This window comes from Periplaneta americana, chromosome 14 (genome assembly GCF_040183065.1).
Source record: "Periplaneta americana isolate PAMFEO1 chromosome 14, P.americana_PAMFEO1_priV1, whole genome shotgun sequence".
NCBI classification, from domain to species: domain Eukaryota; kingdom Metazoa; phylum Arthropoda; class Insecta; order Blattodea; family Blattidae; genus Periplaneta; species Periplaneta americana.
In genome coordinates this window covers 141551989-141576508 of record NC_091130.1, presented here as the reverse complement: position 1 = coordinate 141576508, position 24520 = coordinate 141551989, and the positions used below count along the sequence as shown (strand labels likewise).

The 24520-nt window shown below is 33.7% G+C and overlaps 1 protein-coding gene and 1 long non-coding RNA gene across 2 annotated transcripts in view; one reads left to right on the top strand and one right to left on the bottom strand.

Annotated features, from left to right (window-relative positions):
- The window catches only part of LOC138713770 (uncharacterized), a 428588-nt gene extending 417316 nt beyond the window's left edge, over window positions 1-11272 (top strand). The window contains exon 3 of the long non-coding RNA XR_011335987.1: window positions 11169-11272. This is a non-coding gene — a long non-coding RNA (uncharacterized lncRNA). The remainder of the gene's footprint in view (window positions 1-11168) is intronic.
- Window positions 7260-24520, bottom strand: part of LOC138713767 (uncharacterized) — a 39872-nt gene continuing 22611 nt past the window's right edge. The window contains exons 2-4 of the mRNA XM_069846179.1: window positions 22280-22464; window positions 18125-18463; window positions 7260-7756 (exon numbers count right to left, since the gene is read on the bottom strand). Coding sequence (XP_069702280.1) covers window positions 7517-7756; window positions 18125-18463; window positions 22280-22464 — 764 coding nt within the window. The 3' untranslated portion in view covers window positions 7260-7516. The remainder of the gene's footprint in view (window positions 7757-18124; window positions 18464-22279; window positions 22465-24520) is intronic.

The following is a 24520-nucleotide window of genomic DNA, read 5'->3' as shown; positions in this document are numbered from 1 at the left end:
TTTGACTGCAAATGCGGCCTTGGTTCTGTGTGGAGGACGGTTGGAATTTCATTAGTAGAAAGGATGGGAGTGAAGTATATTAAAAAACTCAGGTACATACAATAAAAATTGAAGTAAAAATAAAATGATGTCCCTGTACAATAATAAGACTTCCATAACAAAGTCCTCAATTTTTTAGGTTTTCACAGAAAAATTGGATACTGAGAATGAGTATTAAAACTGATATTACAGTAAACTAAATATAAAACCACATATATAGAGTGATTCAAGAAAAATAGTAAATATTTTAGGCGGTGGTAATATGGACTATTCTGAGAAAAAAAATCGTATAAACATCTGTCCCATTTTTAATGTGTGTGGAGATACAGCTGTTTGAATGTTACGCATAACTAGCAATACAAATTGTAGCTAGAAATGACAAATGACTGCACATTATTGACATCGTACAAAATAATAGTACGTTTCGCTCTTCTGACTTCATCTGAGGGCAGCACTGTTCATAATGGGTTTACAGAAACAGCTGTTTGTACTTCTCTTAGCTCTGTGGCGTAGGACCTACCCATAATTTTGTCAAATGAGGAGGTCATTATTTATTTTTTTTTTTTACAATTTACACTATCAGTATTTTAAATGTTGTGTATTATTATTATTATTATTATTATTATTATTATTATTATTATTAGCTGAGTTCTCACAGGGGCTGTGAAATTAGTTTCTGGAATAACGTTCGCGACAACATCGTCACGCTGCGGCTGCAAAGGAATATTTGCCAATGTGAAGTTTTCACTAACCTCGCAAATATCACTACGCGACTTTTTGATAAAAAAAATTGTAAAATTGAGCTTTGCGGTCGCTTACATATACAGAGTATCTCCGGGCTAGTGTTACAAACTTTCAGGGATGATGGGGAAGAGCACATGTATCATGTTTTCTGCTCTGGAGAAAACCTAATGACTTATGATACGCTCTGTATTAGTACATTAGGCAACGAGCCTATAATGGTAGTAATTAAGACGCGAGTATGTTTATTAAACGAGCGCAAGCGATTTTCATAATTTTCATACGATCGTCTTAATTACCATTATAGTCAAGTTTCAGACGGCTTTTTATGCTCGACCACATTTCTAACTTGAAATTATTCATAAGTATTCATCTTATTCTTATCTGACTGAGGAGCGGAACTGACCTTGTTCAATACCTCGTAAATTGTGATATGTACGCAGACGCGAAAGTATTTATTTTTTCCGAGAAACAAATATCGACATTGACCTTGATATAATCTAGAGAGTGAAGTAAACATTAATCTTGATATAACCTTGAAATTGAATTAGACATTGAAAAACGAGATGACAAATTGAATTTATTTGAATATTATTTACAATTAACGCTAATTATTATAGTAACAGAATTGACTTTATTTCAAATATAGGTGATTTATTGTGCAATTGGTGAAATGAATTTGCGGGAATGTGCTTTGTGAAAGGCTGGAAGATGACGGTGAATTGATGTTAATTTGTGTGTTGTTTTTCTCGACTGAGTTTAATATTGTATTTGAGATTTCAGTTTTATTTTGGATCGATTCTTCAACATAACCTTCTGCGACAGTATTGGATTTCCAGCCTCCGTGACGTTTCAGTGTTGTGATGTCGCCGCCAGCGTCTACTAAAATTGTCGCAGAACTTCTGCGAAAACAGTGGCCTGTGTATTATCCGAGAATAATCGATACTTGCGCTTTCATATTGCTACAATGGTATTTTTTGATTGGTGGAACAACTGAACTTTAATGAATACGTGTACTTTAATGAAGTCCATTAAAGGGCTACTACCAGGTGTATAATTACTATATTTCGGCATGGTCGAGCATAATAGTACATTATGCAACGAGCCTATAATGATAGTAATTAAGAAGCGAGTATGGATGTTTATGAAACGAGCGCAAGCGAGTTTCATAATTTTCATACGAGCTTCTTAATTACCATTATAGGCGAGTTTCATACGACTTTTTATGCTCGACCGTATTTCTAACTTGAAATTACAGTATTCAGATATGTACATTTTATTTGTATCTGACAAGATCGGAAGTGACCTTGTTCTAGGTCGTGAATTGTGAGATGTGCGCAGACGCGAAAGAATTGATTTTTTCCTAGAAACAACAATGTCATTGACCTTGTGTAATCCCGTTAAACTTGGTATAACCTTGATTATTGAATTCGACATTGAAAAACGAGATGACGAATTGAATTTACCTATTTGAATATTATTTACAATTAACGCTAATTATTATAGTAACAGAACATAACCTTCTGCGACAGTATTGGATTTCCAGCCTCCGTGACTTTTCACTAATTCTCTTTCGATTGCATATCCGAGAATAATCGATACTTGCGGTTTTATAACGGTACAAAGCTGACTTATCATTGGCTGAACACCTGTAAGCTGAGTTGTCATTGGCTGAAAACACCTGTACTTTAATGAGTAGGTGTACTTTAATGATATGCATTAAAGGACTGCTACCAGGTGTATAATTACTACATTTCGGCATGGTCGAGCATAAAATAATTTTCATGAATTTTTAATAAATACATTAAGTCGACTTCAACTGGTTTCATTTGATGGCGCCTCGTATTTACACTTACTCCATTCTACATAGCTTACCAATCTAAACTCGTAACTATTGAGTTTCTATAGAGTTTCTCTGTCGTGAAATAAATTTCTAACAGCCAGGTTTTAGGCGCTTGAAAAGTTAATTTTCTACATCAAAGAAAGTCCACAGCAATTTTTCCATCATTCTTAAGAAGAATAATGTTGCTCATGAGAGTCAATACATTAAAGAATACAAAAACAGCCTCACGTCGTTCATCTCCCGTTACGTTTTCGTGTTCAAATGTCTTCAGAACATTTAATGTACAACAGGTGTTGGAGGATTGTATAAAAAAGGGGAGACATTTCCACTCTGTAAGTTTAGTTACATTTTACCTTATCACATTCCCCGGTCGTGCGCTAAGCACGTCGTAAGAAACACATTTCTCGTCTTCAATAAATGTATATTCAGATGAATAAGTACCGGTTCGCTCTCCGTTACCTGAGACCAGTAACGTTTAGATGACCGGCCTCAAACACCTACATCTTGCAGGCGGGTCCCTCAGGCCGACGGTAAACATCTACGATCGTTTACGCTTCCAGAAAAACACATTTCCATATTATAGGAAGAGCTGTCCCACGTAGGAGTAATGCACGCAATATGTTACGGACCTCGATTGTTTGCATGTTGACTGCATGAAATTCAAACTGAATGACCACCATTTTGTGCGCAGTCAGATGAAGCCTTTTATTTTATTTATCCTAGAGAAAAGCAAGTTAAGGTATTACACCTTTACATACAAAAAAATGTGTTTTGTATAATTTTGCTCTGTAAAATTTTTATACAATTTAGAATGGTACCAGAAAGAGAATGAAGTGAACAGATCCCTTGAAATTATGTCTAAATTGTTTTTAAAAATTATTTTGTTTATAATTTTGACATGCAAATTGAAACATGATAGCTCATGCAGTTTTTAAGATAGAGCCACAGTTTTTTCACTGTTTTATAGCTAAAACTATTCTTTAGTGCCTGACATAAAGATATTTTTTTATTTTTATTTACATTAATTAAATATTACCATATATGTAACTTACAATAATATTTTATGTTGCATAAATCATGTAAAAAATCCATAGATAATTATTAATTATATTAATGTTATTTTACTCATTGTCAGGCAGTGGGGGACATTTCAAGCTTCAAAATGACATCAATATCTTCTTCGTATCACCATATTTGACTGAGATATAATGTTTGAAAGAATTACATATTCTAAAATTACTATTTACAGGAAATGAGCCACAAACTTTCAGAGCCTAGAAGACTCCATCATCATATGTCACCCCTTAAGCAGCTTCATGTCGGTCCAGTTTCAGCTTCTTTCTGCCTCTCAAATACCTCCGCCTTGTTTTAACTTCAGGTGTTGAATGTTTTTTTTTTTTTTTGGCATTTTTGTCCTTATTTTCCATTGATGCAAAAAATCCTGCGACGGTGTTTGTCCCAGGGTTTATGCCCATCCTCCTCAGAATTGTAATTTCTACTTTTGGACTCTTATTAAAATGACGTACAACATCAGTGACACATAAATTTACATTTTTATGAATAACAGTAAAAGAATATAAATTACTTCATTATGCAAAAAATTTTTTTCAATCTAATGATCATGTCCAGATATCTATGCTCTATTTCGGGACTAGAAAGAAGTTTATTTTACAAGCAATGCTGGACGAGGGGGTTGGCTGCTACGAAGATCACTCCAAAAGTAAGTGACCGTGGCTGATGACGCAGCATTTTGCAAAATGGGACTTATCTGAAAAACCATAAGGCATAAATCGAAAATTCTTATATCAAATTAAAGGGAAGAAAATTCTCTATTAAAATAGTTATATTTTGAAAATCTTAATTTTTCATCATTTTTTTGCGTTTTGTGGGTGTACAGTACATATACCTTAAGTCGCAGAAATTTAAGACACAATTTAACTCTGTGACGTCACATTTAACAGGAATTAGATTTGACGGTATATATTCATTCATTAATTCATTCATAGTTTTCTCCCCAAGAGCAGGTCTTTTAGTGCAAACCCATCATTCTCCAATTTTTCCTATTTTCTGCCTTCCTCTTAGTCTTCGTACATGATCCATGTTTCTTAATGTCTTCTATCATCTGATATCTTATTCTGCCCCGAACTCTTCTCCCGTTTACCATTCCTTCCAGTGCTTCCTTCAGTAGGCAGTTTCTTCTCAACGAGTGACTCACAAGCAAACGTTCTGATGGGGGCAGATAAAAAAGTTATTTTTTTTTCTTCCACCATGTTAATAATGTCAAAAGAAGTACTTGTACAAATTTTGGCCACTCGACCGCAATTTTATCTAGCCCCATCAGAACGTTTGCTTGTCAGCCAATTCCTTTTTCTCTCCCTGATCATTCTTTCTTCATCCACTCTTTCCAACACAGCTTCATTTCTTATTCTGTCTATCCACTTCACACGTTCCATTCTTCTCCATATCCACATTTCAAATGCTTCTATTCGCTTCTCTTCACTTCGTCGTCCATGTTTCTGCCCCATACAATGGCATACTCTATATACAAAGCACTTCACCAGTCTCTTCATTAGTTCTTTCTCCAGAGGTCCGCAGAAGATGCTCCTTTTGCTATTAAAAGCTGCCTTTGCCATTGCTATCCTCCTTTTGTCTTCCTGGCAGCAGCTCATGTTACTGCTTATAGTACACTCCAAGTATTTGAAGCCGTCCACTTGCTCTAATACCTCATTTAAACTGGTATATATATAGATGGATTTAATATCATCGTAATGATTATCATTATCATTAAATTCATGTTTTGAACCTGATAATTCGATCCAGTGTCAGTAGATGCTTCGTCCATTGTCTTTTTAATATTCTTATACGTCTTTATTCTTTAGGTTCAGTAGGTCAGTTTTTATTCGATTATTTTCCATTCCTCTATTATACCCTGTGTTCATTTCATAACTTCTCACCTTGAATAATTTTAGGAGACAAAGTTTCGAGGAAAAACATATCGAATTCTCCCCTCCTGAGTACAAGTCTTATTCATTCAGGGCTAGTTTATCTTTCATTGTATTAACTTGTATTCATTTCAAACTTACTAGTAATAAAAAATAAATAAGATAAACAAATAAAAATTGATTTTCAATGTGGAAGTTCAAAACCACTGCTGATTGAATTTTCTGTTCACCCTTCACCCCACCTCCACTTTTGAATTTCAAATTGTACTCCTTTCTTCAGATGCATCATTTTTAAGAAGATAAACCCATTCAGGGCTAGTTTATCTTTCATTGTATTAACTTGTATTCATTTCAAACTTACTAGTAATAAAAAATAAATAAGATAAACAAATAAAAATTGATTTTCAATGTGGAAGTTCAAAACCACTGCTGATTGAATTTTCTGTTCACCCTTCACCCCACCTCCACTTTTGAATTTCAAATTGTACTCCTTTCTTCAGATGCATCATTTTTAAGGAGATGATAAACCCTATCTGCCTACCAAAGAATAGTACATTATACAATGAGCCTATAATGGTAGTAATTAAGACGTGAGTATGTTTATGAAACGAGCGCTTGCGCTCGTTTCATAATTTTCATACGAGCGTCTTAATTACCATTATAGTCAAGTTTCATGCGACTTTTTATGCTCGACCATATTTCTAACTTGAAATTATTCATAAGTGTTCATGATATTCTTATCTGACTGAGGAGCGGAACTGACCTTGTGCAATACCTCGTAAATTGTGAGATGTGCGCAGACGCGAAAGTATTGATTTTTTCCGAGAAACAAATGTCGACATTGACCTTGATATAATCTAGAGAGTAAAATAACATTAATCTTGATATAACCTTGAAATTGAATTAGACATTAATTTGTCTAATCTCGCTCTAGTTGTCTTTCGATTGCATATACGAGAATAATCGATACTTGCGCTTTCATATTGCTACAATGGTATTTTCTGATTGGTGGAACACTTGAATTTTAATGAATAGGCGTAGTTTAATGGGGTCCATTAAAGGGTGCTACCAGGTGTATAATTACTACATTTCGGCATGGTCGGGCATAAAAGAAAATTCGATCTATTCTTTTCTAAGAAACACCCAGAAATGTATAATTTAACGAATTAAAGTTTAGTTCATGTTAGACCGTCCTATTAATGTGTATACTAGAAAACAAACCGGTTGTTTGCCTGGTATGCCTGGAGTTGCTGTAGTCCTAAAATTACCCGGCGGGATTTTTTTTTTGTTAGGTTTATTTATACACTCTTTAACATCTCAAGTCACATCGCGTGTGTAGGATCTTTGGGTATCAGAAGGCCGTGAACTATTGCTGTGATTCTGTTTCTATTGTCATTTGTTATAAATAGTTTGTATTCATTTTAACCCATGTAATCAATCGTATTATTTTTATTCATTAAATGATACGTTCCTGGCTCTATCTACCGAATTGTTAATATGTTTTTTGTTAGCAGGATAAAGTTTGTCATCTCTACCCATATTTGTATACCATAGACATGCAGAAACTCCCGCTATGTGTAATTTTTGTGTACTATCCTTTATGATTAAGACCATTATTTTAAATTTATAATCATTTATTTGTTTATTAACAGTAAATATTTTCTTAAAAATACAAAATTAAAATTATGTTTCAGAGTAAGGTTCATTGTGAAATCTTCTTCATAAGTTTTTCGACTCAATTTTAATTTACCGAGACTTAGCTATAAGGAAGTTACATATTTAAATATTTTCTTTACATTATAGATTTAGTTTCTAAATTCTGAAACGATGTCCAATAAGTCTCGGAAAATTTAGAAATTATTATTCACTTCACTGTTAATGTAGTAATACTTCTTTGTGTCGAAATCATGTGATGCGGGGAGTTAAAAACAGCTTAACTTATCAGAAACACCTATTGCTCACCGCTGGATTTCAGAAACATGTCTAACATATACGTACTTCCAGTAGGACTAACATATGTTCTTTTCATAATTTCCTCGCTTTTCGTCTTGACTTCCTCATGTCTTTTTAAAGTCTTCGACGATTCTGCAATATTAAATTCAGTACATGGACTAATGTAATCATCTGTCGTGCTATCTTCAGATTTTTTTGCGTACAATTCCGAACTGCCATGAAGATGTTTTTCTTGTTTCTGCAAGGAAAATAACAAATATTTCATAATTTATACAGAAAACAGTTTGTATCTAATTATTGTACAGGGTGTCCAGAAATTAAGTATCATTTTGTAGAAATATGGCGTTTAGGGGGTAAGATGTGTATGGTAATAAATTGCAAGTACACTGTGTTTCTAAACTGTGTGGTTGCTGCTGGAGTCCATGCATTGGCTTTGTGACAACAGCTAAACACGTGTTCTGTCGTTACAAGTAGCTAACTGAATCTGCATGAACTCCAGCTTACCAGAAAAGGTTGCTACGGTGATGTGGAGGCTAGAGGGGTCGTCGTATGATGACATTCGGACAAAATTTCAACGCCAATTCCATAAAGCTGGACCCACAGACAAAACACTTCACACGCTGGATAACAAGTTTAAACGTACTCGGACTGTCACAACGAAGCCCGTACGAGGACGTCCATCATCCTCTGAATTGCCATCAGGTTGTCTATCGCACTTATAAGGAGAGGACATGCTCTCTATATCACCGAATGGAATAAGATTGTGTGAGATGAAAGTACAAGACGTACTGTTTAAAGTCATACCTGGTATGGGTGGCCAATGACCCCTCGTTTTGGAAATATTATTAATAATAATAATAATAATAATAATAATAATAATAATAATAATAATAATAATAATAATTTATTTTAGCTGGCAGAATTAAGGCCGTAAGGCCTTCTCTTCCACTCAACCAGCAAAAAGAGTATATACATATGCATGAACTTACAAAGAATTCAACAATTTGATTTAGATGAGAGTTACATGTATACAAGAGTTATTTACGAATTAAACAACAAAATACTATGAACTATTAATGAAACACTGAAATAAACTGTGTAGCAGAATTAAGCTAAAATACATAGAATGTTAATATATTTCAAATAATATTAGATAATAGAAAGAGATTATTATGAGAGAATTTTGAAAATACAGCACTATCAGGATGATGTCTAAAAGAAAGAAGTAACAATGTAGTCAGTGATAGTTTAAATCAGTATGATTGGAATGAAATGCTAATAAGGTTATCTTTTAAGCTGTTCTTAAAGGTGTTTATTTTCTTGCAGCCCCTAATACTTTGTGACAAGGAATTCCATTGACGCGAGGTGGATACTGTAAAAGATGATGAATAACAAGATGTTCTATGAAGAGGTATACTTAGCGTGCCACAGATAAGTGATCTGGTATTTACGTCGTGGTTAGAGTATAGATAAGAGAAACGAGACGAAAGGTAATTTGGTGTTAAGGTGTGCAGAATTCGAAAGAGTAAAGACAAAGAGTGTAAAGTTCTGCGTTCTTTAAGTCGGATCCACAAAAGACTTGCGAAGGATGGTGATATGTGATCATATCGTCGGATGTTGCACACGTATCTGACGCACATATTCTGAGCTCGCTGTAACTTGACTGACAGTTGGCTATTGTTTGTGACATACTTCCGTTAGGTGCCTAATAGGGAAGCATTAGACTGTGTAACAGCGTAGCCCATATGGTTGGATGCTGAGTTGTTATCCAGGCAACCTGAGTTCGAATTTTAACTGATCCTATATATTTTTTTATTTTTATAATGATTAATATTTACATACCTATATCATATTTCTCAATGTATTGAATGCTTCAGCATGTTTTAAACAAATTACTAATTAACTAAAATTGTATTGTAAAGGATAAACAATGAACTATTGCTCACGTAGGAAGGTAAGATGAGTCACTGGTGTCTGTTCTGTTTCTGTAGCAGCTATTCCATTTCATTTTGTACCCGATTCATTATGATGTCATAAAAACACACAAAACATATACAGTATATTTCCTGCACCATGCACAGCAAATGAAAGAAGGTTGTCCACAGTCACACACATTTTTCCGCACTTCTGCTGCGAAACAGATATCTTTCACATTCACAAACACTTCTCGTTCGTTTATCAATTTTGATGCATACCACGCATATTTCAACATGGCTTTGAATATAGGAACTGACAACTGAAAGTGAATTAAAATAATGGAGTTACCTGGATGACAACCCCATGAGCTACGCTGTTAAACAGTCTAATGCTTCCCTATTAGGCACCTAACGGAAGTATGTCATAAATAATAGCCAATATTTCCAAAACGAGGGGTCATTGGCCACCCATACCAGGTATGACTTTAAACAGTACGTCTTGTACTTTCATGTCACAAAATCTGATTTAATTCGGTGATATACAGAGCGTGTCCTCTCCTTGTTAGTCCAAAATCAGGACGGCGTTTGTTACAGGAATTGAACATTCCGCGTTCGTCGGTGCATACATGCTGCGTTTCACGCTGAAGAAGCTGTACCAGCTGCAGGTCCAGTACCACCTGCATGACGAGGAGTTTGCACAGCGTGTGACTTCTTTGTGGGTGGATTTATCAAAGGACGTGTTCTCAGCCGACCCATTACCACACTGGTGGAACTCCACCTGCAAGTGGTTCGATGGACAATCTGATGGTGCTTCAGAGGATGATGGACGTCCTCGTACGGGTTACGTGTTTTGTCTGTGAGTCCAGCTTTATGGAATCGGCGTTGAAATTTTGTCCGAATGTCATCATACGACGACCCCACTACCCTCCACATCACCATAGCAACCTTTTCTGGTAAGCTGAAGATCATGCAAATTCAGTTACTTGTAACGACAGAACACAGGTTTAGCTTTTTTCACAAATACATCACATATTCATTTTGTGGTCTCGCCCACCTCATTGAATATTACACGACTACTTTTAAGTAGCCAATATGTATTATTACTATTTAATACGAGAAAAATTCGTACCGGCACCGGGAATAGAACCCAGGACCTCTCAGCTCTGCGCGCTGAGCGCTCTTTCCAACTGAGCTATGCCGGGACACGATCCACGGCGCCGGCCGAACCCCTCTCGTAATGCTTTTACGGCCTTACTACCTGCATTTGAGAAGATACAAGTCATATATGCAGGAGCGCATATTTTAAATGACTTTATGGGCATATTCAACATCAGTTCGTGGCAACTGCTAACAGTTAATACATCACTCCTGCATATATGATTTGTATCGTCTCAAATGCAGGTAGTAAGGCCGTAAAAGCATTACGAGAGGGGTTCGGCCGGCGCCGTGGATCGTGTCCCGGCATAGCTCAGTTGGAAAGAGCGCTCAGCACGCATAGCTGAGAGGTCCTGGGTTCGATTCCCGGTGCCGGTACGAATTTTTCTCGTATTAAATAGTAATTTTTTCACAAAGCCAATGCATGGACTCCAGCGGCAACTACACAGTTTAGAAACACAGTGTACTTGCAATTTATTACCATACACATCTTACCCCTAAAACTTAATTTTGGACACCCTGTATAACAAATAAAAACAAGTTTCCAGTCTTAACATATTTCTCTATTATGTTACACAGGCGAGGCAAACCTGAAGGATCGACACTTTCGACTCTACAGCTGGCAAGCAAATCCCCGAGCTCTCAGGGATAATGTTCTGCCATCTCACGGAAATACAAAGACATAGGTAAGCTCACACCACCGTCAAAGTTAGTAGAACATAGGCCCTTTCTACACTGGTCAAAAAAAGTTAAGCATAATTAGGCATATAACGGTTTTTATCAATTTAAATAAAATAGATAAATTATAATTGGGTTTCTTGGTTCCACAGAATAAACTTAAAAGTATAAATACACTATTTGTTAACAATGGACTCAATATGAAATGAAAAAGTTGCATTGTTTGGAAACAACGGAAAAGATAAGGGAAGTTGAAATTCGTACATCATCAAAGAAAAGGAAATGGTGCTTTCAGTACCCTGTTTAATAACGTGTTGGTTCTCCACGAACCCTGAGGCACTCTTGTATGCGACGGGGCATACTCAGTACCAACGCATCTAAGCTCTCCTGAGGCAAATTGTCCCATTCTTCCAAGGCAGCATTCCTGAGTTCTTGAATCGTTAATGGGTGATGTGGACGATTGGAAATGGCTCTCCTGAGAAAGCTCCATGCATGCTCTATGCATTTCATATCCGGTGAGCATGCTGGCCAATCCATTCTTCGGATCCCATGTTCTACCAGATACCGCTGCACACTATAAGCACGATGAGGCCGAGCATTATCGTCCTGTAGAGTGAACCCTTCTCCTACAGTCTCTGCAAAACCACTTACTATGGGTTGGAGGATGTTGTTCTCATACACGGCAGCAGTCATGTTTCCCTCTATTGAAACCAGTGGTGTGCGGCGGCCAAACATGACACCTGCCCAAAACAAGATTGAACCACCAAACTGTTGGTGACGTTCCATACGCGAATAGAGTTGTTGTCAGGGTGTAGGCCCATTCTCACTTCGTCTGAGAATAAAGTTCTGGTCCATTGGTCTCGTGTCCAATTCTCATGTGCTCTAGCCCATCTTGCACGAGCACCCCTGTGAAGTGGACGGAGTGCTGGAGTCTTGAGTGGTCTTCGAGCATACAACCCTATGTCATGAAGTCTAATGCGCACAGTTTGGCTACTTACAACAACACCAGTGGCTTCGCGCAGGTCATGGCGCAGAGTTGTAGCTGAGGCTATAGGGTTCCTACGTGCAGATAACCTTACATACCGGTCCTGACCTGGTGTTGTTTTGCGTGGACGGCCCTCGCGAGGTCGATCTGCTATTGACTGGGTTTCCTGGAACTTTCTCCACAGTCTGGAGACAATACTCTGATTCACATGAAGGATGTTAGCAGCATCAACTTGTCTCCTGTTTTGTTCCATCAAAGTGATGATTTTGATGCGGTCTGCCATTGTAAGGGTGTTCCGAGCCATTGTACTGCACTATGAAGCACTATGAAGCAAAACGACACTGATTCAACTTTGCTCGAATTACAGGCTTTGTTTACTAGCCGTGATTTGGACGTTACCTAGTGATGCAGAATAAAACAAATGAAAGAATTTGAATTAGTAAACATAATACGTGCCACATAAAACCAAAAGAAACATAAATATAAGGTATTATTGGGTAAACTGGAAATATGCTTAACTTTTTTTGACCAGTGTATGTGGAAGATGTCTACGAAGAATTTTTAATTTTCTGATAATAATTAATTTTCTACCTCTGATTGAGGTTGTGGCTGATATGTAAAGTAGTGGCAAAAAAAAAAACAGGCCCGACCCTTGTAGCTGATTTAAGAGCCTTGTTCACTTCAGAGCACGATTCGTGGTTCGAATGCTGCCTGGGAAGGAAACTTTTTTTTGTTCCATATTCAAATTTATTACCAACTAGCCGTACCCGTGCGCTCCGCTGCACCCGTTAGAATAAATATAAAGTAATTACATAATTAAAATAGGGCATTTGATCCAGGGAACATTCGTGTTTGATAGAAGGATAAATCTTTTAATATGTTACTTAATTTAAATTGCATCCAAATAATTAAAATGCGATCATTTTGGTCCAGAGACACTCATTTGGTGCAATGACAATTCCTTTAACATGTTTCTTAATTTTTATTACATGCAACCATAGTTTAATGAAGATTGACATCATTTAGATTTAATGTGTATATTTTATTTTACTTAATATAGGTTTCCGTTGAATTATGGTAATAACTTAATTTTAACCCTTGTTTTCTACGTATTCAGTAAATGGCGCTTGGCCCACTATGGTTCTGAGCCCTTCAAATAACTTAAATTATATTATATAATATTACATATATTATATTATATTATATTATATTATATTATATTATATTATATTATATTATATTATATTACATTACATTGCATTATATCAGAAGTTACTGTAATAACATTATAGCATTATGTCCATCCAGAGAAACTACATTTTTCAATGGTGAAATAATAATTAATTATACAAATGGATTAATTTAGCTTCCGATATTACTTCATACAAACACAGAAACATTCTCTCTAGGCTAGCTTTCATAGCTTTCGATTGTTGCTGTCCAAGGCCCCTTATAGACGAAGTAATTTCTTTTTTAATTCATTACACGGCCTTAGATAGCAGTTATTTTAATTTTAAAACTCATTTATCTCATTAAATATCAGTCCTATCAAAATTTTGTAAAGAATAAAACTTATCGGAAATCATTTTCAAAGAAACTTTTGATCCAGGGAACTTTTTCTCAAAAATCAATAATAAGCGAGACATTTCGATTTATTTAATTCAGGCCCCTTTATAACCCCCCTTTTAAATAAGGTATTTTGAATGCCATATAGCCTATAATGTAAGTTACAATGAACTTAATTTATATACCAATTTTCATCGAAATCCGTTCATCCATTATCGCGTGAAAAGGTAACAAACATACAGACAGACAGACATACAAACAAAAATTTCAAAAAAGCGATTTTCGGTTTCAGGGTGGTTAATTATATATGTTAGGACCAATTATTTTTGGAAAATCGAAAATTACCAGAAAAATCTCGGCTACAGATTTATCATTAGTATAGATATTTTTCTATAGCTGGTAAAATTCATGTTCTGGGAATAATAAGTTAATTAAGTAGTAAAATATCGCTGCAATCGAATCGTTGAAAACAAATATACGAACATCAAAAAAAAATCTCACAGTAAGGAAATAAATTAAATGAAAAATTGCGTTTCAACATGAATTCATAAATTCAAATTACGTGTACATGAGCTGTAAAAAATCAGCGGTCTAGCTTCAACAGTTTTTTTTTTAGAAAAAGTTTCTTAAGTAAGACATAATTTAACATTCTCAAAACAGGCAATTTCTTATCCTCTTAAGGATTACATAAATATCATCACAGGCATTATGAGTACACCCTAATCCAATAATTTGGAGCGAATCGGACCGTGTGAAATGACGTAATGAATGAAAGGAAAATGGGAGGAGAAATAATTAAAATATACGTGATCAGTCGCCCTTGCAAGGAAACTTGGGGCTGTGAGAGAGAATTTGTGTGAACTCCAAGCATGTTGGCCACTTGTCTCACTCCGTTTTCCTTCTTTCCTTTGAAAGAATTTAAGATAATTTTTAAGGAGAAAAGCTGAAAATAGACGCTATCTAATAGCTATCATATGAGGAAAACAACTGTTTGGAAAATCATAAAAATCTAATCAAAAATGTCGCTTAAGCACAGGAAAAAATAAATAAACTACAAATTCAAAAGGCTAACGGATTCTGCAGCTAGGTACTTTCTCCTAAAATTAACATGGAGGTAAGAGATAAATATTCGGCCTGCCATTACAATTCTCTCTGGCTTCACCCCTATTTGAGTGATTGGATTTTCTGATTGGACAATTATAAACCTCGAGGCAGTTCTATTTCCATGGTACCACGAAAATGATGTAAAAATAAATCTTTCTTGTCAACGCGTTAAAATTTTCTGTCATTGTAGGTAAAATAGCTTCACGTGAGAACTTTTCATAATGAGAACAGATGCAATCAAAAATCTTAATTGTCTATGTAAACAAAAACAAAACATTCTTTGAATATTCAGAATGAAAAAATTGTGCACTTTAAGGAGTAACGAATTCTCTTTAATCTCGAATGGCTCGACCGGTTAATGGATTGATTGTGTGTAGTTGCTGAGAGAGTAAATTCTGTTTGCATTCCGTTTCATGGGAGTTTGGGTGGTAATCGTGAATTGAAAACAGATATTGCAGTACTGATTGATTCGTTGTGCATTTAATGATGGAGAACAGTCCGGAAAATACGATGCTAGGTTTATTCCGTTCTTCGATTCAATTCTCGATCTTCGTCTCTTATGATTGGCTGAATCATTCGCTTTGATGTTAAATTGATTATTTTGAAGTTTGGACCAATCAAGCGTATAGGGGAAAATGTGTGTTATGGTGCACGAAAAATTAAAAAAAGTGCCTGGAATCGTGCTTGGTCTTAGTGATGGCAATTTTTTTTATTTTGAGTATTGAATGAACCTAGAATTGAAGGGTTCAGAACCATAGTGGGCCAAGCGCCATTTACTAAAACCGTAGTAAACAAGGGTTAAAATTAAGTTATTACCATAATTCAATGAAAACATATAGCAAGTAATATAAAGTATACACCAGAGTGCTGCATTGGAGTTAAATCACTCGCTTGAACTCGGTCGAGTGTCGCACCCTCGAGTGAGATACGATCGGTCGTGATACGATCGTAATAAATAGAAGCACAGTACAAGGTCATCTCACCGACATTGTCTTATCTTGTATGGAAGGCGACAGATAAGATACACGTATGTTTTGCTCACACGGTAAAAATAAGGCTTTATTTTCTGCGTTTATGACAAACGTTTGCTGGAACAGTCAATGGAACGTACCAAAACAGGAACATGAAGTTATAAATAAAATAGTATGAAAAACTTCGATATACAGTTATTATTGCTAATTAATAATTATTCAATATTTGATTTACCACATATGTATATCGACTATGCGGACATTTTACTGACTGACCTCTCCAGCGACAACAAAACGAAACTTCAACGTGCTCATAATTTGTGTGCACGTTTTGTAAGCAATGTTCGTAAATATGATCATATTACCCCATCCCTGGAAGCAATAGGTTGGCTTAAACTAGATAAGAAAAGAAATTTACATTCACTTCTCTTTCTCTTCGAAATCTTGAACTCTTCTATTCCTTCGTACCTGTCGTCTCGCTTCACTTACCTTTCTTCCCACCACAATCTGAACACACGCTCTCGTCATGAAACAATACTAACAATACCATCCCATCGCACCTCCTCATACTCATCTTCTTTCACAATAGCCCTGCCAAGACTCTGGAATTCGCTACCTGCTAGCATCAGGGACTGTCGAAATAAAATTGAATTCAAACGAAAACTTACTAGGCACTTGGTCAGTAATTGATTACTTGTAAATAGTTTCTTTAATCTATCAAAATATTTCAATATCCAGTAATTTCATCACTATACAATTTTGTTATTCTAGATTTAATTTGTAATTCAGTAAATATAAAATATTCTTTGTTTCTCTATGATAAATTATCTAGCTTTAATTATTCAGGTAATCTTTTCGTACTTTGATTTTATTGTAATTGTAAATTTAATACTAACTGTAATATTATTTGTAATTGTAATTGTAAATTTAATACTAATTGTAATTTTATTGTTGATATTGTAGTTGGAATCTCCTGGTAGAGGGGCAGAGAAGGCCTGACGGCCTTATCTCTACCAGGTTAAATAAATAAATACTACTAATAAATACTATAATATGATAGGTCCATACATAGTGTTCCGCCTATATACTGCGACAATGTAGAAGCGTTTTACAAAATATTATTGATAAAGTAGTATATAAATAACAATTTAGTACAGAGATAACGTCACAGAAAATATAATAAAACGAATAATCATGCTGCACAACTGTTGCAGACGCAAAGATTGATACACTAATTATTATTATTATTATTATTATTATTATTATTATTATTATTATTATTATTATTATTATTATTATTATTAAAGAACGAGAATTGTGTAAAATGTTTTTAAAAAAGATGTAGTGTAGGTTTACACAAAATTACAAATTAAATTATACTAGCCTGTACAAAATACATAATATTGTGAATGCATTTCTTCTTTAACATTCCATTAGACGCGTATGGGTCTGAGAGACGCCTGGGTTTTATTTAGTTTAATATCTTACCAACAGATGGGTCTGCGTTATTATCTTTTTACGACATCTTGCTCCACACCTTTGTTAGTCTTGCCAACCTGAAGTTAAGAACATAGGCCCATCTGTTGGTAAAACATTAAACTAATGTAAATAAAACCCATGGGTCTATCAGACACATGCGCGACTAATGGAAGGTTAAATTCAATCTACTGTATTTATTATTTTTATAACGACACTCCTTTATTGTGACATTATTTCTTTAGTCTCTTCGATGACGTTAGAAAAAAGTTCAACTGGGTTATATTTTAATGTGATATCTGCAAAGTTTATAATATAGTCGCGACGCTTTTATTCCCGGCGTGACTCCTCTTTGCTTACGTCTTAGGAATTCAAGGCTCTATAAAGTCTAGGTAGGTAGCATCGTTCGCCATTTTTGTTCTTTCGTTGCCGAGCTACCAGACGAGGGATCTATTTGCCACACCGTTAAACATTATCATGTCGTAGTTCCTATGATAATAAGTCAAACGCACTGTAATTCAGCAAATAATTGAGCGGCAAATAACGTCTTCGTGTACTTTCTGCGAACGCCAACGAAAGAGCCAAAATGACGGCGATTATATATTAAGTATTTATCCAGCCTTAGGAAATGTTTTACATCTTCATCAGCGAATCACAAGACGCACACGTTTAAATGTAGCCGACCTGCAACGTGATTGGCTGCCGGAAATTAGAGCGACGGGACTATAAATACCAAGAATTGTTCTTCATATTACCCCAAAAGCAGAACTCCTTAAACGAATTTCCGAGGGTACGGGCGTTACGTTGAAGCTCTTGGCGGGGAATAATGTTTGAGCGAAAGGACTCTTTCCGATTCCTGTGAGGGACTCTATCGGTGTCCCAGGATAGGAAAACGGAAACCCTGTAAATTCGGACTCCTCCTTTTCCAGTTCCTCTTCTTCGTCTTTCTCCTTTGTTTTTGTTCCATTCTTTATGAAGTCGTCGACCTTTTCCTGAAGATCTGGCTGGCTTATGAAGTAGGATGCGAACTCATGGACGTTGCGTGGCTGGAACTTGCAGAACGCTCTCAGCAAAAGACAAGTGATGGCGCGAACCTGCAAGGAAGAGGACCCTTGACATAGCACAACTCACTTCAATTGTTATTAACCTCTTCACTTCGGCCTCAGTGCCAAGCAATCGTCTGGAGTCGAGAGCACCAAAGTTTTCAAAGCGTCTGAATGTACTGAGAGAGAAAGAGACATATTTGCCGCGTTGTCATACGGCGTACACCGAACATCATGGTTTTAATAATAAAAAAATACTTAAGAAATGGAGGAAAATAATGAACTTAAAATATGTTCAGTGCGTTTTGTAACATACTTAAAAATGAAGAAAATTGATGAGCTTTAACAATATGTTCAGTGCATTTTATTTCATGGTTTAAATAAAAAATACTTGAGAAATGGAGAAAAATAATGAACTTTGAAAATATGTTCAGTGCATTTTATATCATACTTAAAAATGAAGGAAAATGAAGAACTTAAAAAGTATGTTCAGTACATTTTATAACGTGGTTTAAATAAAAAAAATACTTAAGAAATGCATAAAAATAATGACCTTTAAAAATATGTTCAGTGCATTTTATATCGTACTTAAAAATGAAGAAAAATGAAGAACTTAAAAAGTATGTTCAGTACATTTTATAACGTGGTTTAAATAGTAAAAAATTACTTGAGAAATGGAGAAAAATAATGAACTTTAAAAATATGTTCAGTGCATTTTATATCGTACTTAAAAATGAAGAAAAATGAAGAACTTAAAAAGTATGTTCAGTACATTTTATAACGTGGTTTAAATAGTAAAAAATTACTTGAGAAATGGATAAAAATAATGAACTTTAAAAATATGTTCAGTGTATTTTATATCGTACTTAAAAATGAAGAACTTAAAAAGTATGTTCAGTACATTTTATAGCGTGGTTTAAATAAAAAAATACTTAAGAAATGGATAAAAATAATGAACTTTAAAAATATGTTCAATGCATTTTATATCATACTTAAAAATGGAGAAAAGTCAAGAACTTAAAAAGTATGTTCAGTACATTTTATAACGTGGTTTAAATAAAAAAATACTTAAGAAATGGATAAAAATAATGAACTTTAAAAATATGTTCAGTGCATTTTATATCGTACTTATAAATGAAGAAAAATGAATAACTTAAAAAGTATGTTCAGTACATTTTATAACGTGGTTTAAATAAAAAAATACTTGAGAAATGGATAAAAATAATGAACTTTAAAAATATGTTCAGTGCATTTTATATCGTACTTAAAAATGAAGAAAAATGAAGAACTTAAAAAGTATGTTCAGTACATTTTATAACGTGGTTTAAATAGTAAAAAAATACTTAAGAAATGGATAAAAATAATGAACTTTAAAAATATGTTCAGTGCATTTTATATCGTACTTAAAAATGAAGAAAAATGAAGAACTTAAAAAGTATGTTCAGTACATTTTATAACGTGGTTTAAATAAAAAATACTTCAGAAATGGATAAAAATAATGAACTTTAAAAATATGTTCAGTGCATTTTATATCGTACTTAAAAATGAAGAAAAATGAAGAACTTAAAAAGTATGTTCAGTACATTTTATAACGTGGTTTAAATAGTAAAAATTACTTGAGAAATGGATAAAAATAATGAGCTTTAAAAATATGTTCAGTGCATTTTATATCGTACTTAAAAATGAAGAAAAATGAAGAACTTGAAAAGTATGTTCAGTACATTTTATAACGTGGTTTAAATAAAAAAAATACTTAAGAAATGGATAAAAATAATGAACTTTAAAAATATGTTCAGTGCATTTTATATCGCACTTAAAAATGAAGAAAAATGAAGAACTTAAAAAGTATGTTCAGTACATTTTATAACGTGGTTTAAATAAAAAATTACTTAAGAAATGGATAAAAATAATGAACTTTAAAAATATGTTCAGTGCATTTTATATCGTACTTAAAAATGAAGAAAAATGAAGAACTTAAAAAGTATGTTCAGTACATTTTATAACGTGGTTTAAATAAAAAAATCCTTAAGAAATGGATAAAAGTAATGAACTTTAAAAATATGTTCAGTCCATTTTATATCGTACTTAAAAATGAAGAAAAATGAAGAACTTAAAAAGTATGTTCAGTACATTTTATAACGTGGTTTAAATAGTAAAAAAATACTTAAGAAATGGATAAAAATAATGAACTTTAAAAATATGTTCAGTGCATTTTATATCGTACTTAAAAATGAAGAAAAATGAAGAACTTAAAAAGTATGTTCAGTACATTTTATAACGTGGTTTAAATAGTAAAAAATTACTTGAGAAATGGAGAAAAATAATGAACTTTAAAAATATGTTCAGTCCATTTTATATCGTACTTAAAAATGAAGAAAAATGAAGAACTTAAAAAGTATGTTCAGTACATTTTATAACGTGGTTTAAATAGTAAAAAATTACTTGAGAAATGGAGAAAAATAATGAACTTTAAAAATATGTTCAGTGCATTTTATATCGCACTTAAAAATGAAGAAAAATGAAGGACTTTAAAAGTATGTTCAATACATTTTATAACGTGGTTTAAATAGTAAAAACTTACTTGAGAAATGGAGAAAAATAATGAACTTTAAAAATATGTTCAGTGCATTTTATATCGCACTTAAAAATGAAGAAAAATGAAGAACTTAAAAAGTATGTTGAGTACATTTTATAACGTGGTTTAAATAGTAAAAAATTACTTGAGAAATGGAGAAAAATAATGAACTTTAAAAATATGTTCAGTCCATTTTATATCATACTTAAGAATGGAGAAAAATTATGAAATTTAGAAACATGTTCAATACATTTTATATCATACTTAAAAATGAAGAAAAATGATGAACTTTAACAGTATGTTCAGTATATTTCATTTCATGGTTTAAATAAAGAAATACTTAAGAGATGTATAAAAATAATGAGCTTTAAAAATATGTTCAGTGCATTTTATATCATACCTAAAAATGGAGAAAAATGAAGAACTTTAAAAGTATGTTCAGTACATATCATACCATGGTTTAAATAATAAAAAAATACTTAAGAAATAGAGAAAAATAATGAACTTTAAAAATATATTCAGTACATTTTATATCATACTTAAAAATGAAGAAAAATGATTAAATTTAAAAATATATTCAGTGCATTTTATTCATACTTAAAAATGAAGAAAAATGATGAACTTTAAAAGTACGTTCAGTGCATTTTTATCATGGTTTAAATAATAATAAATACTAAGAAATGGAGAAAAATAATGATTTTTAAAAATATGTTCAGTCAATTTTATATCATACTTAAAAATGAAGAAAGATGATGAAATTTAAAAATATGTTCAGTACATTTTATGTCATACTTAAAAATGAAAAACGATGAAACTTTAAAAATATGTTCAGTACATTTATATCATGATTTAACTAATAAGAAAATATTTAAGAAATCGAGAAAAATAATGAACTGTAAAAGTATGTCCAGTACGTTTTATTTAATGGTTCAAATAATAAAAATACTTAAGAAACTAGCAAAAAATAATGAACTTAAAATATTTTCAGTACATTTAAAATAATTGTTTAAATCCTTGTTACAGTTTACACCAGTTTACAGTAAGGAAAATGGTTAATTTTTAGAGAAAATAGGAAGAGGGTACGCCATGCGAAATACCCTATAAGGTCGCTGCTATAAAAAAAATCTTACCCTCCCCCAAGCAAAGAGAAAATTACACCCATATATAGCTACAAACATTAAGTAATCTTGAGTGGCAGTCGAAGAATAATTATGTTTAATTACGGAATTATTCAAATTCTGTTTAACACATACAAAGACCCCGCCTGAATTCAAACAATGGACATTTAATACCTCGGGATGAGTAGCCAAGTAGATGTGGTCTTCTCGTATGGTGTTAATCTTCAGATTGTTCAGCTGGCGTTGTTGCTCCGAGGTCAGAGCTCCGAAGTCATACGCTAGCATGCCGTAGGGGTTAGCGTCTGGTTTGTTGTCGAAGGGTACAGTTACATCCAGCGAATCGTCTGCCATTTTTCGACCTGCGATATAAATTACAGCGACTTCATGTGTTATACTCAACACATAACAATAATATACTGGATTTGAACAAGCACTTAAGTTTACAACTCAGTGGCGGCTCGTGAAGTGCTGAAATGAAATGTTACTCCGAAATTATAGCGTAATATTTTATGTGAATGAACAGCTGTATTTTGGCTTGCAGGAGCCTGTTTTACGAAAGTACAAGTTAAAAGTTACAGGTGAATATGTCGATAATTTGTAAAACTTGTAGCTTACAGATGTATTATGACAGTATACTTCAGAACTTGAAAGTAAAAGAGAGAAAGTACAGGTTACAGGTGAATTTTATGCATGTTTGTCAGTGATCACCATTGTTTCTTTACAGTTGTGGAAGTTTTAGGCTACCAGTGTAGTGAAAATATTATACAAGTCCTACCCAACTCTGTCAGTGGGTAGAATACAGTTTGTAGGTTATATTACGTAGGACATATAATTAATTTGTCTTGTTTTGTAAGACTTTCAGAAAAAGCTCCAAACAAAATATTCTTTTTCTCCAAAAATTTCCTTTACGTTAACCAATTTAGAATCCATTTCTACGTTACAATTTACAACAATGACAATTATTCGTAATAATTTATAACTATCACCGCGCATTTAAGATAATCCATAGGGCGGTGATGTAAACAAAGAAGCATCGACATGATCTACATTGCAGAAGCCATGGCTTTCTTAAATAGCTCCTTTTCCTTTGAAGTGAAACAAGTCCTGCACTAAATTAAGAAACGCCTGTAGCCTGTAACTTGCAGTTACCAGTATAGTTTCCTGTACACTTGCAGACCTGTAACTTTTATTTTCGTCTAGTGCATAATGACCACCGAAGTTACAGATAACAACAAAAGTGTTTATATTCAAAAATGTCCACATTTATAAATGTCAACAACAGAACGTCCACATACATAAATGTCTATATAAATAAAGATCAATTCACGACGAAAAATTTAATAACGCGATGACACAAACATTACAATAATTAGGCTCGTTACACACTTGAAGAGATCTATTTGGATGATGATACGTTTAGGAGTTATTTCAGGTTGAATAGACCTCAGTTCTTTTATAATTCATAATATTATAGAGGATTCTACGCTATGTTCTGATTAAAATTGTGTAAACTGTTAATACATATAGATACAATTTCAAATGTTATATTTAATAATATTAAAGCTCATCAAAATACAATATAGGCTACTTATTTTCAAATCATCTGATATTTGTCTACAGATTTCTTCTTTAAGTTTCTTATTTTTATAGTTTTCATCCCGTTTAACAATTATAAATAAGGGTGACATCACAGTCTATATACAATCACGAAGCTTGTGTTTATGAGGGTACTAGGAACAATAGACTGCGCAGGTACTATTTCGCATTGTCTGTAATGAGGCGATAGTAGCGATCCTAGTGGTTAGCAACTATCTATGGATGCATATTCACTAGGTATTGAGCTTCGTGAATGTATATACTAGACTGTGGTGACATCGTACAAGTTTGATAAGTTCCTTGCTGCTATTATTATCAGCCATCTTTCCTCAATGTCAATAATAACAATATAGTACATTCACCGCCATCTGTGATATTTATTCTTCTTATTCTTATTCTTCTTCATCTTTTTCTATATTCAATCATCATAAATAGTGTAAATGTCAAACATCTTTGATAAATTGTCAAGGAAATTCGCTGAGCTACCCATTCCAGCGAGAAACTCACTCGAGGTTTTCACATCGAACCAGAATCTCTTTCAGTGTGTGTGGATGTCCGTTTGAATCCATGTTATCAATCTATGATTTTCCTCACTACACATTTCTCGCTAGCGATGTCTCTTCAAGTGTGTAACGGGCCAAACAGTTCTACTTTAGGCCTAGTGATCAATCAAAATGCAAACTTGACGTCACCATATGGCAATGAAATACAGCATATCCGTAAACAAATGACTGCAAACAATCAACAATCAGTGACGTTACCGCAAACGAAAAGCTTGGAGTTCGCAAGCTCCTGCATACACGTTTTCGTTCATTTCTG